At 35.5% G+C, this 24,906-nt stretch overlaps 3 protein-coding genes across 3 annotated transcripts in view; all 3 read left to right on the top strand.

Moving 5' to 3' along the window:
• The window catches only part of lratb.1 (lecithin retinol acyltransferase b, tandem duplicate 1), a 31,873-nt gene extending 31,082 nt beyond the window's left edge, over nucleotides 1–791 (top strand). Inside the window, exon 20 of the mRNA XM_067403765.1 lies at nucleotides 520–791. Within this exon, the coding sequence (XP_067259866.1) occupies nucleotides 520–672 (153 nt within the window). The 3' untranslated portion in view covers nucleotides 673–791. The remainder of the gene's footprint in view (nucleotides 1–519) is intronic.
• Nucleotides 792–4,337: 3,546 nt separating this feature from the next.
• On the top strand, nucleotides 4,338–6,652 carry lratb.2 (lecithin retinol acyltransferase b, tandem duplicate 2). The gene is made up of 2 exons (XM_067404523.1): nucleotides 4,338–4,985; nucleotides 6,299–6,652. The coding sequence occupies exons 1-2, from the start codon at nucleotides 4,479–4,481 to the stop codon at nucleotides 6,452–6,454; spliced, it is 663 nt and encodes a 220-aa protein (XP_067260624.1). The 5' UTR covers nucleotides 4,338–4,478; the 3' UTR covers nucleotides 6,455–6,652.
• Nucleotides 6,653–7,847: 1,195 nt separating this feature from the next.
• Nucleotides 7,848–14,553, top strand: rbm46 (RNA binding motif protein 46). Its single transcript, XM_067404703.1, has 5 exons — nucleotides 7,848–7,995; nucleotides 9,268–9,605; nucleotides 9,805–9,934; nucleotides 11,591–12,397; nucleotides 14,360–14,553. Exons 1-5 carry the CDS (start codon nucleotides 7,848–7,850, stop codon nucleotides 14,551–14,553), a joined length of 1,617 nt encoding a protein of 538 aa, XP_067260804.1.
• Nucleotides 14,554–24,906: the final 10,353 nt, after the last annotated feature.

A 24,906-nucleotide genomic window follows, 5' to 3' on the forward strand; every position in this document is an offset into this window, starting at 1 on the left:
TTTGGAATAGCCTATAATTAGCTAAAATTTTACTAAACAATACTAGGCCTATATATACGATCTACATTTAACTTTAAGCCCCACACAAATATCAAATTGACTTGAATTAAAAGTGGTGTAGCTTTTCAGCTAATTTTCGTCCTAATACACACACACACACACACATTATATATATATATATATAGTCTCGTTCTACTAGAAAGTGTTAGGCTACTAAAAGTTAGCATTGAAATCTTTCTCAGATTGGCACAGGGCTGCATGTTCCACCCCTTTAATTCCTTACTTCCCTCTCCAGTGACAACGTATTTTCACGTCATTTGGCTGACCGGGAGCTTTTCGGAAAAATCTGGGTCATTTTAGCGCAAAAAGAAACAACAGCTTCATTCAGTGGCAAGTGGGTTTGGGGAGATACGCGCCCAGAAAAACATAGCAGCACCGTCCCAGATGCGAGTTTGCACTTTGTTTTTTGTTGGTTTTAGTGCTCTGAATCTCATCTATCCCATCTCTTTCATCCAACAGTTCTGTGAAATTTTAAAATCAGTAATCCGGGACCAGAGGAGTGTTCTTCTGACCACTGTCATCGGAATGCTTTCCATGTTTTTTCTTGGAATAGCGCCGTCCACCGCACTTCCAACCTTTATCATTCCTTTCATCTTGTGGATGGCTGGATAAGAGACACTTCGAGTCTAAACACATATGAACTATTTAACGTAGCATATCAAAAGTTTGTATTTTTGCTGTATCATAGAATGTCACTGCAGCAATTGTTGACAATGACAGTTTTATTTTTCTCCCCCTATATACATAACTTAATCTTTTCCATTGTTTTTACTTTCATATATTAACATTTTATTTTGTACATTTTTATGAGCTTTTTTGAAAACGTACTGTACAATGTTAATAAATGTCAAATCAAATGGTAAAATGTCCTTTTATATGCTCTTGCCTAATGGCAAAGGTTCCACAAAGAGCCTTTTTGATATCAATGGAACCTTTCCATTGCACAAAAGGTTATTTAGTGGAAAAATTAGTCTTTAAATTAATAGCCTATAGAGTCAGAGCGCATTTATTGAACAATCCAACCGCCTCCATTGCATATGATGAGGCGGCCTCCTTATCATTTCTAAACTTATTACAAAAAACAGAACAATGTCTACAATTTGCTATGTGACAAGGTGTACAGCAAACAAGCTAAAAAAACAACAACCCAGAACTAAATTTTTATAAGCTGTCGACCCCAAAAAAACGAATGTTTAAGGACACAAAAGTGGAGACCCATTGTGCTCTGTCTCACTGCCTGTATCCACTTTTGTGTCCTTAAAGGTGCCCTCGAATGAAAAATTGAATTTATCTTGGCATGGTTAAATAACAAGAGTTCAGTACATGGAAATGACATACAGTGAGTTTCAAACTCCATTGTTTCCTCCTTCTTATGTAAATCTCATTTGTTTAAAAGACTTCCGGAAAACACTGGGATCTCAACATAACACCGACTGTTACGTAACAGTCGGGGGCTCCGCCCCCAATATTTGCATAATGCCAGCCCCTGTTCGACGAAGAAATGTAGAAATTAGACAAGGAAAGGCAGTATTAACGTCTGGATCTGTGCACAGACGAGGTAAGCAAGCAAGAACAACAGCGAATAATGGCAGATGGAGCAATAATAACTGGCATGATCCATGATATCATGATATTTTTTGTGATATTTGTAAATTGTCTTTCTAAATGTTTCTTTAGCATGTTGCTATCGTTTCTTACTGTATTCACGGAGACAAGAGCCGTTGCTGTTTTCATTTTTAGACATGTGCAGTCTGTATAATGCATAAACACAACTTCATTCTTTATAAATCTCTCCAACTGTGTAGAATAAGCCGTTAGCCACAGAGCACAGCCTCAAACTCACACAGAATCAAACATAACCATCTAAATAAATACTTTACTCACATAATTCGAAGCATGCATACAGCATGCATGACGAACATCTTGTAAAGATCCATTTGAGGGTTATATTAGCTGTGTGAACTTTGTTTATGCGATGAATATAGAGTCCAGAGCTCGTGTGGCAGAGGTAGCGCATCTCTTAAAGGGGCCACGCTTAAAAAATCCGTGCATAGGTAATGATGCCCCAAAATAGGCAGTTAAAAAAATTTATTAAAAAAAAAAAAATCTATGGGGTATTTTGAGCTGAAACTTCACAGACACATTCAGGGGACACCTAGGACTTATATTACATCTTGTAAAAAAACAATCTAGGGCACCTTTAAAGGATTAGTTCACTTTTAAATAAACTTTTCCTGATAATTTACTCACCCCCATGTCATCCAAGATGTCCATGTCTTTCTTTCTTCAGTCGAAAAGAAATTAAAGTTTTTGATGAAAACATTCCAGGATTTTTCTCCTTATAGTAGACTTGAATGGGCACCAAACAATTGAAGGTCAAAATTAGTTTCACTGCAGCTTCAAACTGTTCAACACAGCCCCAGATGAGAAATAAGGGTCTTATCTAGTGAAACCAGAGCTCATTTTCTGAAAAAAATTGAAAATTATATAAATTAACCTTAAATGCTCATCTTGAACTAGCTTTCTTCTTCTTCTCCTCTATTAGAATTCCAGCAGTGTAGAAACTGCTAAGTGTATTACTGCCCTCCACAGGCCAAAGTTTGAACTAATTGTTATATACTATTGAACTAGCATATTGCATATAAAAATTAGTTCAAACTTTGGCCTGTGGAGGGCAGTATTATGCTTAGCAGCATCTACACTGCTGGAATTCAAATAGAGAAGAAGATGAAGAGCTAGTTCAAGATGAGCATTTCTGGTTAAAACTTACATAATTTTCATTTTTTTTTCAGAAAATGAGTGATGGTTTCACTAGATAAGACCCTTATTTCTCATCTGGGATAGTTCTGAACAATTTGAAGCTGCAGTGAAACTAATTTTGACCTTCAATTGTCTGGTGCCCATTCAAGTCTACTATAAGGAGAATAATCCTGGAATGTTTTCATCAAAAACTTTAATATCTTTTCGACAGAAGAAAGAAAGACATGGACATCTTGGATGACATGGGGGTGAGTAAATTATCAGGAAAAGTTTATTTAAAAGTGAACTAATCCTTTAAACATTCGTTTTTTGGGGTCGACAGCTTATAAAAATTTAGTTCTGGGTTTTTTTTTTTTTTTAGCTTGTTTGCTGTACACCTTGTCACATCGCAGCTTTTAGACATTGATCTATTTTTTTGTTTTAAGCCAGCCAGAAATGACAAGGAGGCAGCCTCACGCTATATAAAGTCAATGGGGACCCCCCCCCCCAGCGGTTTTCAGATTATGACGCGTGTCGCTCTGTCTCTATAATGTTCTAAACACTAAAGAAAACAATGTTCTTAACTGTTCACTGAAATGTCCAACTTTTTTTTTCCAGCAGACCCCTATTTTTAACATTCAAAATCCTTAATGATTATATGTATTTTATCAGCTCCATGAATAATTCTGAATACTGTATTATCCGAATTTAGATTTTTAGAATGAATATTAGCTTATTTTTCCATCAACCACTAAAAAATGTAATACGCAAACAGCCTGAATGAAATGTAAATCCACTCTCTGACAGTAGATGGCGCTAACCTGCGCTTTAAGTTATAAACACGAAGATGAAAACATATGAAATCAAATCTTCTCAATGCATTTCAGAGATACATTCATATAATACTTTAAATTTATATAGCCTAAATTTGTAAATCCACTAAATTTGTAAAACCTGCAAGATGCTGCATCTGCAGTATGCAGTATTTAGAGTTTTTCAAATCCTGGTAATCAAATACGGTTTTAAATATTTAATATATCCAACATTAAACTGTAATACTAATGTATCGTGTGCCAGTAACCGTTGCATCCCTACTTGTAACCCTCAAACTAAGCTTCTCAATCAATTCAATTAGTATCAATTAGTTGATATTAATATTAACATTCACTAATAGGCTATATTTTTAAGATCAAAAGTTGTGTTTGTTAACATTAGATGTGCACTGTGAACATTAACATTCTGAGCTCGCTTAATGTAATATATTGCTCCTTCTTAGTTAATCTTCGTTAATGCATTAAAATGAGACCTTACCTCATTGTAAAGTGTTACCATTTTAGGAGAATTTTGAAAAATTCTAACAAGCTATTTGTTTTAAGGGTATTACAGGTCTTGGCATTGCTGCAACATTTGTACATAATCAGCATTACCTTTCTTTGTTCCAGAAATAGAAAACATAATGCAATTTCACCACAAAGGGTGAGAAAGTTGAATACAATCTACAGGGTCATAACTATGCTTTGTTTGTTTCATTGGGCATGTGATGTACTTATTCTGGAGCTTTTACAGAAAAAAAAGCCCTGGGTTTGTAATCCTCACGCCTCCTCCCCAGTCTGCCTCGAGTGGGATAAAGCCTGCAGGTGCCAGACCATCTACAGAAGCTCACCACATCTCCAGAGAGGATGTTTCCCCTACAGTTCCTCAGCCTGTTTAATATTGCTGTGGCCACAGTCTTTGAAGAAAAAAAGAAGCAGCAAGTGGTCCAACATGACACCTCCATCTACAAAAGAGGAGATCTGCTAGAGGTCCCTCGGACTCTCTTTACGCATTTCGGAATTTATCTGGGGAACAACCGCGTGGCTCACCTCATTCCTGATATCTTGCCGGTCTTGACCACAGACCAGAAGGCCATTGAGAAAATGGTGAATAACAACCGGTTGATTTTGGGTGTGATAGCAAAAAAAGCAAGTGTCCGTGTAGACTCAGTGGAGGACTTTGCATATGGATCAGAGATTCTGGTCAACCATATGGACAAGGTGTGCAGTCGGCCACCTTTCGCCAATGAGGAGGTGGCTAGACGAGCTGAGAAGCTCATGGGCTCCGTGGCTTACAGTCTGCTGTGGTACAACTGCGAGCATTACGTCATGTACTGCAGATACGGCACCAGCATGAGCTTTCAGACCTACCAGGTGAGATGTTTCAGAAGAGAGAGAGAGAGCAAAATCTATGATTATCCATGTTGAAAATCAATCTATCAAAGGAAAAAAGAAGTTATTTTCAAGCACTCTTGAAATAATTAATCCGAAGCTCTGTTTGTAAATCTCCAATATTATCAACATTTTTAATATTCAGTGCCAAATTAGACTTTCTTGGGTTGCTTTGGTATTTGTAAACATAAGACCATGTCAAAGTGAATTCACGTAGTCTACAAGGACTTAGTAAGAAGGAGTCTTAAAATTCTTTAAGCATCTATAGTTCTTTGTTCCATCTCTCGCTCTGTTGCTACTTGAGCGTGAGGAGACTGAGAACACTTGTGCAAAAGCATAGCATTGACTATTTACCAAAAACTCTAGGATAATTAGGATAAAATATATATATATATTATCTGGATTGACGTGCTGACCAGCAGTGGCTGATGAACCTTGTAGGTTAAGGATGTGTTGCAATAGCACTAATTCCGTTTCAAATGGGATTACACACAAAAAACAAGTTAAGGAATGTAATGGGATTTAGAAATATAAATCACTTTATGTAAGACATTGTTGGTGAATGACAAAGTAGAAGAAGTAAAAGTTAATTGTCTGGAAATATTAAAGCACTCAATCAGATGTCTATAAGTGAACAATATGTATGAGTTGAATACAATACGTATTTTTAAGTTCATATTTTATTGGTTCATTTGTTTTGAAATAAATATCTAAAAAATTCAGTGATAACTGGAAGAGGACAGGCTATTAGACCGTTAACATTATTCTATATTTATATGATTCATTTGCTCCAGCTGGTCTTGAGCACTAATGTTAATCTGCAGATTTCAGGGAACAGGCAGTAATCTCTTTGAAACACTTTCGATACAGAAACAACATCTCTTTTTCTTTGTTCAGTCTAAGAAAGATGACAATGTTCCAACAGCATGCATGACAAAACTAACCACTCTCCAACTGTGCTGGAAGTATTATTTTGCCACAAGAATCTAAAATATAGGCTCATCAAAGGACAACTATTTTGTTTTTTTGTTTTGTTAGGCTCTTCAAATGATTTCCAAATGGTTTTCCATTAAATGAAAATTAACCATGGAAATCATGACATATGTGACAGTACTTTTGAAAAATGATGCATTTATAACACCATGTAGGAAAATTCCACCAATGCAACAGCAAAGAAAAGCATTAATGTCACCTTAAAAGATCCTCAACTGACCTTTCTCATTTTTATCTTTTTAATTTAATTTAATTCAAATGCAAAATTCCTAACTTTGAAATTCTTGTTTTCTCTTCAACAGTTCTGCAAAGCTGTGCGCAAGATTGTGTGCAGCAAGACGAGTTCTCTTCTAAGTCTTCTGTTGTGCCTCTCCATTATGTTTTATCTGCAATCTGTGTCCATCTTTGTAATTTTACCTACGTTTTTCATCCCCTCCACTATTTGGATGGCATCCTGAAGCTGTGTCAAACACAATTTGGTTAACTATCAGGAGACAACAGGATATATATATATATTTTTTTTATCATTGTTCATTATTTAGTTCAACATAGTGCTTCATTACCCTAAAGCACATATTGAGCATTGTAAAAACAAAAAACAGGAAATTTAAGACTGATCAGGGTAAAGAAGACCTTTTGATTAAACCCATGTAAACCCCTTTCCAGTACTGTCATGTTAATATACATCAGATAATTTATTTTCATACTGTTTGTTGTGACTTGCAATACTGCCTTATCAGTATTAATTAAAGAACATGTATGTTTTTGTCTGTAAATTTTGTCTGTGTACCATTTATGTATATTTATTTAGAGCCTACTCGAAGCTGCTTCAAAGAATGCCATGGTATATATTTCGTAAAAGTAATAAATAAATAAATGCCATACTTTTTTTTTTTTCTTATTGGACAAAATATCCCAGATTTTCCTTAGAATTTTGATTCCCATGCACTTTTTACCCTCTTGAATGCAAATGTAAACGTGCAGAAACGCTCTGGCAGCTCATTGGTTGAAAACACGATCGTCAGTCAGGTAAATAGTGTTTGACTCAACAACATCGAACCGTCGATCATCAAGTGTCACACAAAGTTATCCCCGTATTTTACGTTTCTTAATTCATTTACTGAGTGGCCAAAAGGTAAGAGAAGCGGTTTAATTGCATCTATATCATTATGAAGACTTCCAATGTCATTTTCACGAGAGCTGACGACAGAAGCGTGTCACACATTAATCACATTAAAATATTATTCACACGCAGCTTGGTATATAAAATATATTCGACTAAATAATCTTGTTTTGGTAGACATTACAGGTTCCCGCTCATTTAAATGGTTTGGCTGTTCTGTATCATTGAACATATGAACGTTTTACCTCAAAATCGTGACTTTTATATAATAGGTTTTATATAGTAACGTTAGTGAATAATTAAATCAGTTTTATTGTTGTTTTCATAAATAAATGAAAGTTAAATTCGTATAAGAACGTATATTTTGTACTTTTGAACGTATATTATACTTGACAGCTCGATAGTTATGATGCTAACTGTGTTTGCTAGCTGAGCAAAGCTGCGTTCCTACGCGAGCCTTAAATCTCATACTCAATAAACGACATTTTATGAATATATATATATATATATATATATATATATATATATATATATATATATATATATATATATATATATATATATGACATTTGTGTGTAACACCTTAACGTTTTTTTACATACTACGTATCTACAGATATAACGTACACGAAAGTTACGTCATTTAAACGATCAAATAAAAGGGCTTAAGTGTAATAACGTTACCTGACAACGGTTTTCTTTGGTAGCGCTGGGTTTTCTGAAGTGATCATGGATGAAGGCAGCACCAGTCAACTATCTGAAAACATTAAGATGATGGACAGCTCTAAAGAAGCTGCTCTTTTATCCCTGATGGACAGGACCGGCTACAGCATGGTTCAGGAAAATGGACAGAGAAAGTTTGGTGGTCCACCTCCAGGTAATATGGAAACTGTATATACAAGACATCATCTAGGCCACATGAATACTTTATTTATGGGCTACATGGATGGGAATTACAGTAGCCAAATAGCTATTTAGGTATTATTTTAAGCTCCTGATGTAGATAAATCAGCCTTTTTAAAAATCTCTGATTCCTGGGACAAAATGTTTATCCTCTCCACAAATGACTACAAACTTGCAATGAGCTTTATTCTGTTTCATTACAATTCAGTCATTTCAGTATAGATAGAATCAATCTCCAGCCAATGCTTTTTCTTGCTTAAACGATTAGTTCACTTTCTAATTAAAATTTTCCTGATAATTTACTCACCCCCATGTCATTCAAGATGTTCATGTCTTTCTTTCTTCAGTCGAAAAGAAATTAAGGTTTTTGATAAAAACATTCCAGGATTTTTCTCCATATAGTGGACTTCAATGGGTTCAAACGGTCAAAATTACAGTTTCATTGCAGCTTCAAAGCATTCTACATGATCCCAGAATCGTATATTACGTGTATTACTGCCCTCCACAGGTCAAAGTTTGAACTAATTGTTATATACTTGCACTAGCATATTGTATATGACAATTTAGTTCAAACTTTGACCTGTGGAGGGCAGTAATACACTGCTGGAATTCAAATAGAGAAGAAGAAGAGAGCTAGTTCAAGATGAGCATTTAACGTATAAAATTTTTATTTTTTTTAGAAAATGAGTGATGGTTTCTCTAGATAAGACCCTTATTTCTCGTCTGGGATCGCTGTAAACTGTAATTTTGACCGTTTGGGCTCCATTGAAATCCACTATATGGAGAAAAATCCTGGAATGTTTCCATCAAAAACTTTAATTTCTTTTCGACTGAAGAAAGAAAGACCTGAACATCTTGGATGACATGGGGGTGAGTAAATTATCAGGAAATTTGAATAAGAAAGTGCACTAATCCTTTAATTAATATAATCACATATCATATTAACAAGGTAAAATGCCATTTCATGTTGTCTTTTACAGTTAACAATTAGATTGATTCATAACAGTATGGTTTGTAAGTTATAAAGTTAAAATTGCTCAACTCCTTATGATGTATTTAATCATATTTAATTTTTTTTAATTAGCCTGTATCATAATTTACCATAAAATGTGCAATAATATTGCTTTAAAACATTACTGTAATAAAATTAAGGCTGAAATGCTATAATACAAAACCATTCAAACTTGACATTTTTAGTTTCATCAGATAGTGGCGTTCATAATAATAAACTAAAGTTATGTCTCAGGTTGGGAGGGCCCCCCTCCTCCACGAGGTTGTGAGGTGTTTGTGGGTAAAATCCCAAGAGACATGTATGAAGACGAGCTGGTACCTGTTTTTGAGCAAGCCGGTCGCATCTACGAATTCCGTCTGATGATGGAGTTCAGCGGGGAGAACCGTGGCTACGCCTTCGTCATGTACACCACGCGTGAGGGAGCACAACGAGCCATCCAGCTTCTTGACAACTACGAAATCCGCCCCGGAAAGTTCATAGGAGTATGTGTTAGTCTGGACAACTGTCGCCTTTTTATCGGCTCCATCCCGAAAGATAAGAAAAAGGAGGAGATCCAAGAAGAAATGATGAAGGTCAGTATATCACATTACAGCACACATGAGTACCTACACAGAACTGTTAAAACAGTATGACATGTTCACTAGCACCATCTTGTGAACAAAAAACCTGAAAGATATTGACTACATTTAATTGCATTACAGAAAGCATAATAAAACAGTCGGTTGTGATCTAATGCCTAGTCTTTTTTTTATATTGCACTTCTAAATCCAGGTGACTGAAGGGGTGGTGGATGTGATTGTGTATCCCAGTGCAATGGATAGGATGAAGAATCGTGGCTTTGCCTTTGTTGAGTATGAATCCCACAAGGCAGCGGCCATGGCTCGCAGGAAACTCATACCAGGTGCAAAAGCACAGTGGAAATATACAAAAAGATTTATTTGTGGTACTTGATATGGCAAGCATCATTATTTTGTTTGCTACTACTTTCCTCTTTGGCCAAGCATGCCTCTTCCCCTCCAGCAACTGGGTACATGCTAGTATAGTATGTAATGACAACTTTTCACAATTCAGTCAATTCCCCTTTATTTTTTTTATTAAATATTTTCTATGTGATTAAGTATAGACCAGATTATGGAAGTAAAACAAGTGATTTTTGCTAGTTATTCCAAGGAAAACTCAATGGAAAAACACACATGATATTTTGTAAATAAAATAGTTTTATTTCAGACAGATAGGAATAAAGTGGCTAGAGAAGTTAAGCAAAAATAGAAATGTCATTTATTATAATGGGAGCAAATTATTTTTGATGCATCTGGACCTACTAGTGCCCACTGTAGACAGTGTTTTCTGTTTTTTATTTTTTTATTTAAAGAACAATAATTTCAACTCTTTTTCTTCTGGACATGAAACACATTTACAGTAAATACACTTGCAGTAGAAGCCTAGTAATCAAGCAGTCAGGACTGCAAATAAAAATATAAAATATGAAACTAATCTCACTATTTTGAAAGTGTAACCACGGCTTGGTCCATTTTTTGCATTTTCAGAAAGGGTAAATCTGCAGAATTCTGCACAATGGATGTTAAAAAACTACACTTCTGTTGGTAGCTGAAAACATTTAGACCGTTTTTATCACGCTTATGTTCGTTAAAGTGTTCGTTCTTTAAATAAATTAGTTTTTAGTTAGTTATTTGATGCTATAACATTTCCAGAACTGTCTATTTCACAACCTCATAATGAGTTGTTCTGCTGTATTAATCCATTCTGCGTGAGTGTGGCTGGGACCTTGATATCGCGGCTCTACTTCTCGCTCACTACTGTGCAGACTCGAGACTCAAGATGTCAGGGCCATATTAGCACACTGGTGGCTTCACTTACTTCAATGGAAGAGAGTGAAGGTGCGTCATACATCTTTTTTTACAGTCTATGACACAGCCCAGCCTATGATAACTTTCATATTGGGAGATGTTTGCATGCATCAGGGAGGCGCTTTCAAAATGCAGGGTATTGAAATCGCTTTACTTTCCCTTTTGCAATCACACATACTCAGTATATAGGGAGCGGCGGTGCTGAGCATGCATTGTTACGAGATAAGATATATTTGTCAGACGCTTAGGCTCTGTTGTGCAACGAGCCTTTTGAATCTTTTCGTATGCCTCTGCAGCTCATGTTGGATGAGAATTGACCGTTATCCAACTGAAATAAATGGTTTTTATTTCTATAAAAAGGAAAAAGGATATTGGAGGTGTAATATAAACGTAGCGATAGCATATTCTATCCTAATTTCACCTTTACACTCCGTCATGGCAATATCACAAGACAGCTTCTCACCTCGATGAGAAATCTTGTCACATTTTAATCTCACGAGATCTCATGGCACGAGATCTCGTCACACCCCTAATAAATAAACATGCAAGATGCATGAGATTTATGTCATTTGATGAATGACAGATGTTTCAGTTTTGTGGGTCCTAGCATGACACTTCAACATTACACTTGTTAGAACTATTCACAAACACTTAACTTGCTGTGTGTCAATGTCAACTTGATGTTTCAGGAACATTTCAGTTGTGGGGTCACACCATTCAGGTTGACTGGGCAGAGCCTGAAAAGGAATTAGATGAGGAAACCATGCAGCGAGTGCGAGTCCTCTATGTTCGTAATCTCATGCTGAGCACCACGGAGGAGACGCTTCGCTCTGAGTTCTCACGTCTGAAGCCTGGCTCCGTGGAACGTGTTAAGAAGCTGACAGATTATGCCTTCATCCACTTCTATAACCGTGAGGATGCCCTAACCACTCTTGAGTCCATGAATGGGAAAGTTATTGATGGTTCGCCCATCGAGGTGACTCTTGCCAAGCCTGTCAGCAAAGACGGGAGCAGAAGATCCGGTCCACGAAGTAGCCACAATGGAGTGGCAGCTGCCGGAAACTACAGTGATTCCAACTTCTTGTTCCAAAGCAGAGATGATGTGACCATCAGCTTGGGAACAGGAGCAATGGGTGATGGGTTAAACGCACGCCCCCTCAGCCTGCCGCCTCACTTGGGCAGCCCGTATGCAGTGGACTTAGATCGCTGTGTGTATCCATTCCTACCAGGATCCACTTTGGTCCCAGTCAGCCTGAACACCCTGAAGCCCAGCCAGCTGAGCTCAGCTGTATCATTGCTGGATTACTACTGCCACAAGAATGACTGGTCTCTGCCGGAGTATCACCTCTACTCCCTGGCTGCACAGGAGGGGAAAATACTGCTCATCTACAAAGTAGTCATCAGCAGCACCAGGAGCAGCTTCATGCCTGATAAAGTCTGCACCATATTAGAGGACGCCAAGGAGCTTGCTGCTCAGAATGCACTCTGGAATCTGGGTTAGTTTCTCTCAGTTTTTCTCTGGTTTCTGTAGTTTTTGTTTCAGTACAGCATTTAAAGGAATACAGGTTACATTCAACTTAAAATTAGGAGTGCACTGATATTACATTTCTGGCCGATACATACAGTATAAGATAGGAGTCGGCAACCTTATGGCACGCGGATGGATAATCACAGAAGCGATTAAAAACTACAATCAGTAATTTTAAATGCATCACAAGTGAACATTATAAAGTACAATATGAAGAATGGATATTTCCTTTGAGATTTGCATTTAACATTAACATTAATTTACATTTAACAGTGTTATTAAATTATTAGTGTTTTTAAAGATTATTTTTTTATGAGCATTAGATGAATAAATGAAAATGGGTGAAATGAGCACGCACAATTACACTACCATTCAAAATTTTAGGGTCAGTAAGATATTTAAAGAAATTAATACTTTTATTAAGCAAAGACTGATCAAAAGTGACATAAAATATTAGAATGATTTCTGAAGCATCATGTGACACTTATATAAATAAAATATATTAAAGTAGAAAATGTTATTTTTGTGCAAGCAGCCTAGGTGTGCATAAGAAACTTAAGTCTCACCAACCCCCAACTTTTGAATGGTAGTGTAAATATCAAATATCAACTGATATATATCATAAATTGATTGTTATAGATAAATTAAAATGTCTCTAATATTGACTAATAAGCCATATGGTACTGATATATTGTGCAAATACTTTCAGTATGTACCAGGTACACGTTAAAGGGTTAGTTCACCCAAAAATTAAATTTCTGTCATTAATTACTCACCCTCGTGTCGTTCCAAACTCGCAAGACCTTCGTTCATCTTTGGAACGTGACTACAGTGGTTCAACCTTAATGTTATAAAGCGATGAGAATACTTTTTGTGCACAAAAACAGAACAAAAATAATGATTTTGTTTAACAATTTGAAGTGTTGTCATACGCAGTTGACGTAATGAAGGCAGTGCAGGCTTCCGTGTTCTATGTCTGCAAGCCGGCTTATTATTGGCCAACGTGTTCACGCGAGCAGCACAACGCATGCATGTGATGTTGACCCAGGAGCCGGCCAGTACTGAGTAGGCATTCGGACATAGAACACGGAAGGCTGCACTGCGTTCACTACATCAACTGCGTATGACAACAGTTCAAATTGTTAAATAAAGTTGTTATTTTTGTTTTGTTTATGAAGTGACAATGTTATTATAATGTAAAAATAATTTTTGTCACTTCATAACATTAAAGGATTAGTCCACTTTTAAATAAACTTTTCCTGATAATTTACTCACCCCCATGTTATCCATGTCTTTCTTTCTTCAGTCGAAAAGAAATTAAAGTTTTTGATGAAAACATTCCAGGATTTTTTTTCCATATAGTGGACTTCAATGGGCACCAAACAGTTGAAGGTCAAAATTAGTTTCACTGCAGCTTCAAATTGTTCTACATGATCCCAGACGAGAAATAATGGTCTTATCTAGAGAAACAATCACTCATTTTCTAAAAAAATAAAATAAAATTTGATACACTTTAACCATAAATGCTCATCTTGAACTAGCTCTCTTCTTCTTCTCTATTAGAATTCCGGCAGTGTAGACACTGCTAAGTTTATTACTGCCCTCCACAGGTCAAAGTTTGAACTAATTTTTATATGCAATATGCTAGTTCAATAGTACATAACAATTAGTTCAAACTTTGACCTGTGGAGGGCATACTATTTTAACGATGCCTTTACTACTTCTCTGGACCTTGAATGTGGTAATTTCTTTGCTTTCTATATAGCAAAGAAAAAGTACCTCTCGGATAAAGAAACCTCTTGGATTTCATCAAATATATCTGAATTTCTGTTCTGAAGGTCTTGCGGGTTTGGAATGACATGAGGGTTCATTTTAGGTGAACTTACCCTTTAAATGTTGTGTTTTCTATGTGTTTGTTTTCATATAACAGATTGCTCTATCAGTTCCCCTGGCTCCCCTGTGAATGTTTCTTCTCCTGCACCTTCTGGCTCTGGTTTCCTGTCCTTTGGATGCAGGTCTCTGCCTTACCCAGCATACCCCATGGCCTCCATCTCACCTCCCCTACCCATCTCCTGCTCCTCTGCCCAGAGACTTTTCATCCCCAACCAGTCATCCTTCCTGTAGTTAAGACATCCAGTATCTAAGAAGTTACTTTTATTTGCAGTGTGTTTCTTAAAAGTTCATATCCTTTAATGTCGTTTTTATTGTTTCACAGACTTTTTGGTTTACTGCTGTTTTAAAAGAATAACTAGCAGCGGCAGGATTTTTTTTCCATGTATATACTATAACTTTTAAGCCACTGTTGTTGTTTCTTTAGCTGTGTAATTTATATATACTGTTTGGGTGTTTATTTCCCTTTTTTATTCTTCAGAAGTTTTTTACTTGCATTAGAAACAGTGTTTGAATAGAAACAAAAGATATAAACTGTTAAAAGTAGCAAAATCTTCTTAATATTGGAATAGTGAGTAGGTAATGTTGCACGTTCAACTTTGTGTTACATTCCCCTGGCAGATTAAATTTTATAAAGTCATTTTGATTGTTTATTTATTTATTATGGATTTAAAAAGAATGTTTTGATAATGCTAAAACTACCAACAATGCTTAAACATTATAACAACCTAGTCAAACATGTCACTACATTTATTTAGTACATTAAAGGTGCACTTTTTTTTTGTCCTTGGCCTATTTGGCAGTCGTCCTCAATTGATATGCTAGGTATATGAATACCTAGCGACATAGATGCAGTGTCATGCAAAAGCAAAACTTTTCATCATGATCTCATCATGTCTGTCTTCATAATGCAACCAGGTCCATGTTATATAAAATAGCTTTTATTAGTCTTTTATCATTTTAAAACTTTATAAAGATTTCTTTGTGTAATACTTTTGAGCAGTTTTAAGACATTTGAAGTATATTTAATTTAATTATTTATGACTTTTATGATATTATTTGATTAAAGCAATTAAACCAAGTAAATATCGAAAAAGTACTGAATAATACATCCAAGGGCAATTAAGTTTTATGCATACAAAATTAAATAGACTCTTACACAAGGATTCAGGCTAAATTAATTTTATTTAGCATAAAAAGTAATAATATCCAATGACTAAGATAAAAACAAAACAAAAAACAATAAAATTTGTGCAAATATAACTAATTTAAAACTATTTAGCATAATTGTGTGTCAAACTCCTGGCTTGACTCAGTACTGTCTAGTTGTTTTTCAGTAATTGGATAGCCTCTGCTATGCTCTAACAAATTTAGATCACCTTAGTCAGGAACTTTTAAGAAGTAGCTTAAATTGGCTATGGAGATACTGTCTGTTTTGCTGTGCTGGGGCCTTTCTCCCGGTCTTGCTGCTCACAGAATGGGCAGAGGCTTAGTAGGACCACTCCAGTGATTTCTAATGAGATTTTTGATGCTTTGGAGGCAGTTTATCTTCATAACAGTGAGAAATGCAAACCACTATGGAGGACGAAAGGGAGAAACATAGAATACTCTCAATATAGGAGCTGTAGAAGGTTTGTAAGATGTTTTTAGGACACAAAATTAGTTGTTTCTTCACAAAATATAGTCATTAGTGTACTGTTTTACTTACATTTTTTGTTTAACTATATAGGACAGTACAGACAGAGAGAGACAGGAAAGTGGTTGGGATTTGGAAGTGCAGACTGGACCTGAACTTTCATTGCATAAATTCTGCATTGGGTCAAGTGAGTGTATTTGAAATATTTAATTGGATTTTACTTTAGAATCTTTCTAGGAATGTGTTGTAAATGTTGCATTACCACCTCAGCCTCTGTTTTTATTGACTCCAATAAAGGACCAGTGGGACTGGCATCCATGAAGTACACTAGACAAGCAGATGTTTGAAGAAGCTCAGGGGACGTCTGTGACTTCAAATCAGGCATGTGGCTGCAACTCTTTCTGTTTTTTGTTTTGTTTTTGTTTTTAAATTCAGTTGGGACATTTCAAACATTGGTTTATTAAAGCATTTTTATTATTTCCTTTTTTAGGAAAGAGAACAGGGTTTGCTGAATAAAAGTAGCACCTCGGTTCACCATTACTTCTTCATTCTCATCATTAGGTGTACTGTAACAGTACAAAAGGTGCTTTTGGTAAGTACTGTATTGTGAAACTTCACATCATTTATGATTTTGAATAGGTTTACTTTATTATTTTTTCAAGGCTGTTGACTCTGGGAATTAACCTGTCCACTCTGGGTACTGATAAAAGTGTTTTTATCATGTCAGGAGCTCTTTTTAGCATTTCAGAGACTGTGAGACACTTCATCTGTTTGTTGTAAATGTAGTGCTCATTTACGTCACATATACTTCATTGGATAGGGAGTACTTCAGCTTTGAAAATCGTGAAGGGAGCAGTGAAGAGGGGCTTTTTAACATGGCATCTACAGAAATCCTGCAGTAACCTTGGAAACCACAGCCAAACGCTGTGTTGCTAGAGAAACAAACCATTTTATCCTCTCTCAAAAGACGAGGTCAAATAGTTCCCTTGAAGGAAAGCTTTGCCCACCCTTAAAAGGTGATGTTTAGGATTAACTGACCATTTTGGTGTATCTCAAAGATTGATGGTATTTGTAATTTCTTTTGGATTGGCTTCTCATAGAAGGATTACAGTTGTGCCCACTTATTAAATATTAGTCAATATGATTTCCATCAAATACCTGTTTAGTAAAACAAACTGTAGGGATAAACCAATGTGCAGTTTGTCCCATAGAATCAAATTTCCTTGTTAAAATTAAATAAAAATTACTGTGGCTTAGGACACATTTTAGTGCATATTGTGGGACTCTTAACAGGACTATAAAGGTACTATCTTCAGTGCCTATCACTAGGGGGCAGTGCAGCACTTTGTGACTGCAAAATTGTCCGAATTCCACTGAATTTATGTTGAGGTGATGATTGGAGTGCTGTGAACATTTTCCTCTATTTTCACAGCTCAGTTCAATAGGTTTTATGCAGTTCACTTATATGGATACATCTATTTATTATACTCACCTTTCTTAAGTACGTCACATATATAGCCTAGTATTTTTATTCCATGATCATAATTTTGACCTCAATTACATAGTGCACTTTGAAAATGGTTCACATGGGGGTAATAGTATTCTACCAAAAGACAGTTGCCTCCTACAAAATGACATGAGTAGTTCCTTAACTGTATTATGCTGTACAGTGCAAGAAAAAGGAATATGCATTCACTTATTATTTCAGCAGCATCTTAGTCCTTATATTTTTTTATATTCTGTTTCTGATTATGAAGCTATTTGTGGAATGAGAGTGCCCAAAGCAATGCATCATTTTAAGAGCCAATTGCTAAGCGTTTTAAATTTAGAGTAAATCTTATTAATAAAGTCGAAGGCCTCTCAGTGCTTATGTGTTATAGATACAGTCCAATAAAACAAGCACACACAGAAACACACACACACGTGCACTCTCGTGCATGAAAAATGGATAAGTTAGACAGATGAGGTCAAGTAGCAGTCTCAGGGAGAATGTGAGAATGGGTTCAGGTGGCAGAGCCCATATGTCAGAAGCAACACTAGAGGAAAAATGAAATAAATTCTCCTTTCTCTCAAGCAACCTCATATATGGTGTACACACGGGACACATTGTTACTTATGAGGGTATCATAAGATAGTGGCCTTCACGGGATAAAATGATCCCAGTATGATTTTTCTCACCCTTAATATATACGAGCTTGGATCATGACTGACAGCATGCAGAAAAGAAAAAAAATTAAATGTTTTTAATTTGTGTTCCTTGGTAGGGAGCTGTTAAATGTACACAATGCATGTTTGGAAAACAGCAAAATAGACCAGACTTTCTCTATTAGTTCACAATTTCTTTATCAATTTTTATTTTTTTAGGTATAGCCCATCACAACATTAACACTATGGTGTGTCATTAACGCTAGTTTTTTTTTTTTTTTTTAATAAATGCCCTCAGACCAGCTCCAGTATATATGGATAGTTCATAAATAAAAATGACCTTTTTCAAATAAAAGGTTTAATATTTAGATGTATTTATTTGCAAGAGAACATGTTTGTTTTTAGATGCCACCATGTTAATCCCCTTTTTGCCCTGACATAATTAGTCCTTTGGTTTGACAAATTATTTTTTAAAGCATATGTTCCACGTATTCCTTCAATTAAGACAAGGTAATATAAAGTGCATGTATAATAATGATAAATAAATGGAATATAGCATTTTACACTGCGGGACATTTCAAGCTATTTTGAGAAATTGCTGCCAACATTTAGCCTTCCAGTTTCCAGAGAAGTCATCATGTGTTTTTGTTGCAGTTTATGATGAATTCGTCACGTCACAGAGCAATCGTCACGTCACAGGGCAATTTCCACATGTTGCTTACAATTTGAATGGATTGTTATATTTTTATAGACAAAGCTTTCCATGGCAAATTATAAAAGTCTAAGAAAAACAAAAATAATTGGTGTTTTTTTTTTACATGAAAATAACATGGCAAGTCAGTTGAACATGCAGAAGTCAGTTATAAAAAGCCATTCAAGAAACCTAGAAACCATTCGCCTTTCCAGGAATTTTATAAGCATGCCAGAGATTTACAAATCTTCACGTTCATGGCTCTTACCGCCACTTTGCACCTGCAGCTTGACTCTTAAATACTGTTCTCCAAAGGTCACTATGTAGCCAGCTGTCAAATAGCCCACCTCCTGTGGCAGATGATGACGAACTTTTCCAACCTCTGCGTTCAAGCACAAGCCAATCTGATGAACAGCGGGAGCTATAGTCACATATCTGCTAGCAGACCTTAATCATCTGGACAAGAGCACTGTAATCTAGCTGTCTAACCTCATTGCAATGATATAGTTTGACCTTTGGCCATTGTGAGCTAGAATATTGACACAGGAGACACCGATTCTATATATTAGATTTTCTGTGCTCTTTTGTCATTTTCAATTTATGTGCATTTGTGCCAGACTTTCATTATAAATCTATTTTAATGCACAGCTACTTTACGGTTTGACATACTGTTTTATTGGACATTAACCATGCAAGATGAGACTGGGTTATACCTGTGATATATGAATATCGCTTACACAGCACATCCTTTCATTCTCTTTTACATTTCTCTATCAATCTTTCACTTTTACCTTCTATAAAACTGTCTTGTATAGCACTGTGATTCGACACCTTGTCTTTTACATTTGATCAGAGCAGCTGCATATAACTAGATGTGATGTTTTAGTCACAAAGGCAGCTTTAATAAGATAAAATGTGTATTTTAAACAACTTCAGCTGAATCGGTTAGGATTGGAGTCTGCTGTTCACACGGTAAAAAACAGTTAATTGGTTTACAGAAAGTTTCCGTACTATATACAGTGAATAACTGTAATAGATCTAATGGTACATTTAATGTAATTTTACGTTAAAATACAGTTAAATTTACAGTTTTTGGAAGTGAAAAATAACAAGTCATTGTATAATTTACAGTGAAAAAACGTAAATTTACATTCCCACAATTCCCAGTATGACACTTCACATTTGATGTATGTTTGTTGAAATTTCTTCTTAGTTTTTTTTCTAATCAGTTATGCACATTAGGGTTTTATGTTACATCTACTGTTGTTAAATTAATGTTTATTGCATTTTTAAAATTTCATGTTTGTTACCATGATGAGTGTTTGTGTGAATGACACTGTGTGCACCTTCTATATATTAGTATTGTCCTTCTCAGCTTGTGGAAAAGCTGCTTGTGATGAACTTTGATTCATCATGTGACTCTCATAACCACTGTGTTTGGTGGTTGTCAGTGTATTACAAAGGACAAAACAGATATTAGTACTTCAATCGGTTGGTAAATTAACATTATATCAGTTAATGAAATACGTTTTTTTTTTTTTTTTTTTTATTTAACTGAATTCTTTTACAGTGTGTAAAATAAACAGTTATGAACCGTAATTATTACAATATAAACCTTTAAATTATATGTTTTGAACTGTAAAATAGACATTAAACTAAGTGCTGTCCTGTAAAACCTAAGCTTTATTTGTAGGCCAACCTTATGATTTGAAATTACTCATTTCAGTCTTAATGAATGGAAGTTCCCAAAACCGGAAACAAATCTCACAATTAGGACTTTAAAACTCGCAATTGCAAGTTTACATGTCACAAATCTGAGAAAAAAGTTAGAATTGTGAGATGTAAACTTTTGCAATTATGACTGTTTCTTTTTGCAATTTTGAGTTTTTTATCTCACAATTCTTTTTTTTAATTTTCACAGTTTCAGGTTTATTTCTCACAATTGCAAGAAAAGAGTCACTATTGCCTTTTTTTTGTTCCGGAAACAAGCTTCCATGAGATTAAAATCAGACAAAACATAACAGTGTGCCATAGAGAATAAGAAAAAACCTGACCCTGTTGGGAACATGTTGGTGACATTTGCACAGCAATTTCTTCAGAAAATGTTTTTATTTCATGTTGAAACTCCCCACTTGTTGAAAGGTTTCCACTTTTACTACCGTTTATCTACTGGAAACCAACAAAAGACACAAAAAGCATGTCAAGAAACAGCTCGTTCAAATGGGGTCATGAAAACATTTAACACACCACGTGTAAAGCTTTGTGTGCCATGCTGAAAGCAAAGAAACAGCAAATAACTACAGGGGGGAGTAGAATGACTAAATCTGCCCTCATTTCAGTTTCAATCAAGCACTTAGCAGGCAGATGGAAATTAATAAATCTGAGCTTTTGGTCTGCAGCATATTTTAAAATTACAATTCAACAAGCCAAAAAACATTCTGCAACACAATGAAACATGATTGACTTATTAGAGGCAGGGCTCAAGAAGCTTTTGCAAGTAAAAGAAAGTAATTTTCATGAGAATTATTGAAATGCCTCCATGGGTTTTACCATTTAGCACCTAAACGCTCCTGAGATTAATGCTTGGCTCAGACTAAATCCCTGACATGTGCCACTTACTTTGAAGCCTAAATCCCTGGTATTTGTCATCTTTCACTAGCTAAAAGTGCTGTGGACAGTTCAAGGCCCAGTGTGAGGTGAAAATAGCAGGGGAGCTCTTGAGCTCAGTGGACTAATGATGTTCATCTGTCCTTGCAGCTAACAGCTGTTATAAAAGATAAAAATGAAGTGCTACGTGTATAAATTCTCTATCTGTACTTTCTCTCTTAGCTGCTCTCGACCTCAAAAGTTTAAATATTGCTATCAAACTTTGTATCACTTTCCCTTTCAAAGGGTTTACAAAAAACTATGCATAAAATGTTACTCTGACCGATATAATTGAAATCACACCTGTCTCTGTGACGGCTTTAAAGCTTTAAAGTGTCAGGGCAGCAGCCTGTACTTTTTTTTTAGCCAATCAGAAATGCCCTCTGACTGTCATATAAGGCTGTTATAAGAACAGAGCAATTCAGGGTCATATCTGTGCTGCTTTTTATTCATGTAGACTCACATTTTAACACACATTGGGCCTCATTAAAGAAACATGAGCAGAACAAACTGTAAATCATTCTCAAATCCATTCAAATGGAAATTGTTGCATTTTTTATGGAAATTGAATTTAATACATAATTATATACAAGTATGGTTTTGCAAACAATTTGCACAGAAATTTGTTCTGCTTGTGTTTTATAAATGATGCCCTTTAAATACAAAACATTATTTTCACTAATATTTCCACTCAGTCATATCTAACACTCACAAAAGTCAGAAAGCAGCTCTGAAAAATAATTAAAAAAAAGAAATAAAAAAAAAGAAAAAGAAGTGAGGGCATATATAACAAACATGTTTAAATATAGACAGTGCAATGGTCATATCATAGATTGAGAAATCAAGATATAAAATCAGGATATATCCCTTCATCTCTGTTGAATTTACAGTGGATCTCATATCACTTGTTTTATGTATTGTAACATGTTTTATTATATTATATTGGTTTGGTTTTCACTAGGAATGTTGCTCAGACTCTTGCAAAGTGCAACACTAATTAACAAACACCGTCTGGGACATTTAATCCCTTAACAGACCAAGAGAGTTCACTACAGTTCATATGTAACCTGCAGGCAATGTGAGCGATTTTAATGCAAGTATGGTGTTCAGAAAGTGTTGAACTGCTCTGAAACGCTTGCAGCACTTTGCTTTTTTGTGTGTGTGTGTGTGTGTGTGTGTGTGTGTGTGTGTATACCAGGTTGCAGTTGCGTATGAAACCTTATTTTGAGTTTTTATTGATGGTTAGAAGGCACTTAAGTGCTGCGTGTTTGTCTTTGAATCACATGGATCCATTAAAATGCTATAAAATATAAAGATATCATAACATGACATGATTTTTTTTTAAATTATAATGAGTCCTTTTAGTATTGTCTATTTTATAACAAAGATTGTTTTATCATCTGTTGATGTTTCAGAAAGCTAAGCAAGAACAGATAACTTAAAGGTGCCCTAGAACGATTTTTTACAAGATGTAATATAAGTCTAAGGTGTCCCCTGAATGTGTCTGTTAAGTTTCAGTTCAAAATACCCCATAGATTTTTTTAAATTAATTTTTTTAACTGCCTTTTTTGGGGCATCATTAGAAATGCGCCGATTCAGGATGCTGCCCCTTTAAATGCTCACGCTCCCCACCCACGAGCTCTCGACTCTATATACATTGCATAAACAAAGTTCACACAGCTAATATAACCCTCAAAATGGATCTTTACAAAGTGTTCGTCATGCATACTGCATGCATGCATCGGATCATGTGAGTATAGTATTTATTTGGATGTTTACATTTGATTCTGAATGAGTTTGATAGTGCTCCGTGGCTAAAGCTAACATTACACACTGTTTGAGAGATTTATAAAGAAGTTGTGTTTATGAATTATACAGTCTGCAAGTGTTTAATAATGAAAATAGCGACGGCTCTTGTTTCCGTGAATACAGTAAGAAACAATGGTAACTTTAACCACATTTAACAGTACATTAGCAACATGCTAACGAAACATTTAGAAAGACAATTTACAAATATCACTAAAAATATCATGTTATCATGGATCATGTCAGTTATTATCGCTCCATCTGCCATTTTTCGCTATTGTTCTTGCTTGCTTACCTAGTCTGATGATTCAGCTGTGCACATCCAGACGTCCTGCCCTTGTCTAATGTTGGGAATATGAGCTGGCATATGCAAATATTGGGGGCGTACATATTATTGATCCCGACTGTTACGTAACAGTCAGTGTTATGTTGAGATTCGCCTGTTCTTCGGAGGTCCTTTAAACAAATGAGATTTACATAAGAAGGAGAAAACAATGGTGTTTGAGACTCACTGTATGTCATTTCCATATACTGAACTCTTATTTAACTATGTTATTTATTATTTATTTATATGTTATTTAACTATGCCAAGGTAAATTGTTCTAATTGAACTTTTAAGGGTAAATTAGAGCATTCTGGGAAATTCCTCCACCATATTCATAAAATACCTAAAAGTAATGTAATAAATATTACAATGAAACATACAAAATAAATATAAATTTGTGTAGAATGTGGCATTTCATTTATAATTAATAACATTAATAATTAAACATCCAGTGTTTCTGGAACAGTGTTGAGTGTGATGCATTACTAATGAATTAATTACTGTTCTTTTCCCTAGAAATCATAACGCATGGTTACTGGCAAACATCATTTCGCTAGATAAGACCCTTATTCCTCAGCTGGGATCCTTCCTCAGCCCTTTGAAGCCGCATTGAAACTGCAATTTGGACCTTCAACCAGTTGGTAGCCATTGAAGTCCACTATTTGGAGAAAAATCCTGGAATGTTTTCCTCAAAAAACATAATTTCTTTTCAACTGAAGAAAGAAAGACATGGACATCTTGGATGACATGGGGGCAAGTAAATGATCAGGAAATTTTAATTCTGAAGCGAACTAGTCCTTTAAAATTTGGTGTTTACCAAATGTAGCTTTTCTTTCTTTCTTTCTTTCTTTCTTTCTTTCTTTCTTTCTTTCTTTCTTTCTTTCTTTCTTTCTTTCTTTCTTTCTTTCTTTCTTTCTTTCTTTCTTTCTTTCTTTCTGCATTGAAAAGAGAAAAATGCCTTAGGACGGTCATGTTTTTTTAACACCCATTCTCACCTCTTCAGCTGCAGGTGCCACTGTAATGACGGTCTTTGAAATCCTGAACTCTACACCGCACTAGTGAGAGGAGGCGTGATGCTCAGCTGGTTGCTATGGCTCTCCTCCTCTCAACCCAGTGAGATCACTGAGGCTAATGGAACAAATTTCCTAACATTAAAGGGTGAACATATCTGGGTCATCTCATCCCCCTCGCTTCCTATAGGAAACAAGCTAACAAACAAGCTGAGCGTTATAAATGTGCATCAATGTGTGTGTGATATCTGCATTGTATGCAGCACCTTACAAACTGATGCGCAGGTAATCAAGTGTGGCGTACTGGGATAATTTCACCAATGTTAGA

Source organism: Chanodichthys erythropterus, chromosome 12, assembly GCF_024489055.1.
Source record: "Chanodichthys erythropterus isolate Z2021 chromosome 12, ASM2448905v1, whole genome shotgun sequence".
Lineage (NCBI taxonomy): Eukaryota > Metazoa > Chordata > Actinopteri > Cypriniformes > Xenocyprididae > Chanodichthys > Chanodichthys erythropterus.

Coding starts and splice junctions, on each gene's coding strand:
- lratb.2 (XM_067404523.1), top strand. CDS start 4,479: ATGTTTCCCCTACAGTTCCTCAGCCTGTTTAATATTGCTGTGGCCACA. Junction 4,986..6,298: donor TGAGCTTTCAGACCTACCAG/GTGAGATGTTTC, acceptor TCTCTTCAACAG/TTCTGCAAAGCTGTGCGCAA.
- rbm46 (XM_067404703.1), top strand. CDS start 7,848: ATGGATGAAGGCAGCACCAGTCAACTATCTGAAAACATTAAGATGATG. Junction 9,606..9,804: donor TCCAAGAAGAAATGATGAAG/GTCAGTATATCA, acceptor TTCTAAATCCAG/GTGACTGAAGGGGTGGTGGA. Junction 9,935..11,590: donor TCGCAGGAAACTCATACCAG/GTGCAAAAGCAC, acceptor TTGATGTTTCAG/GAACATTTCAGTTGTGGGGT.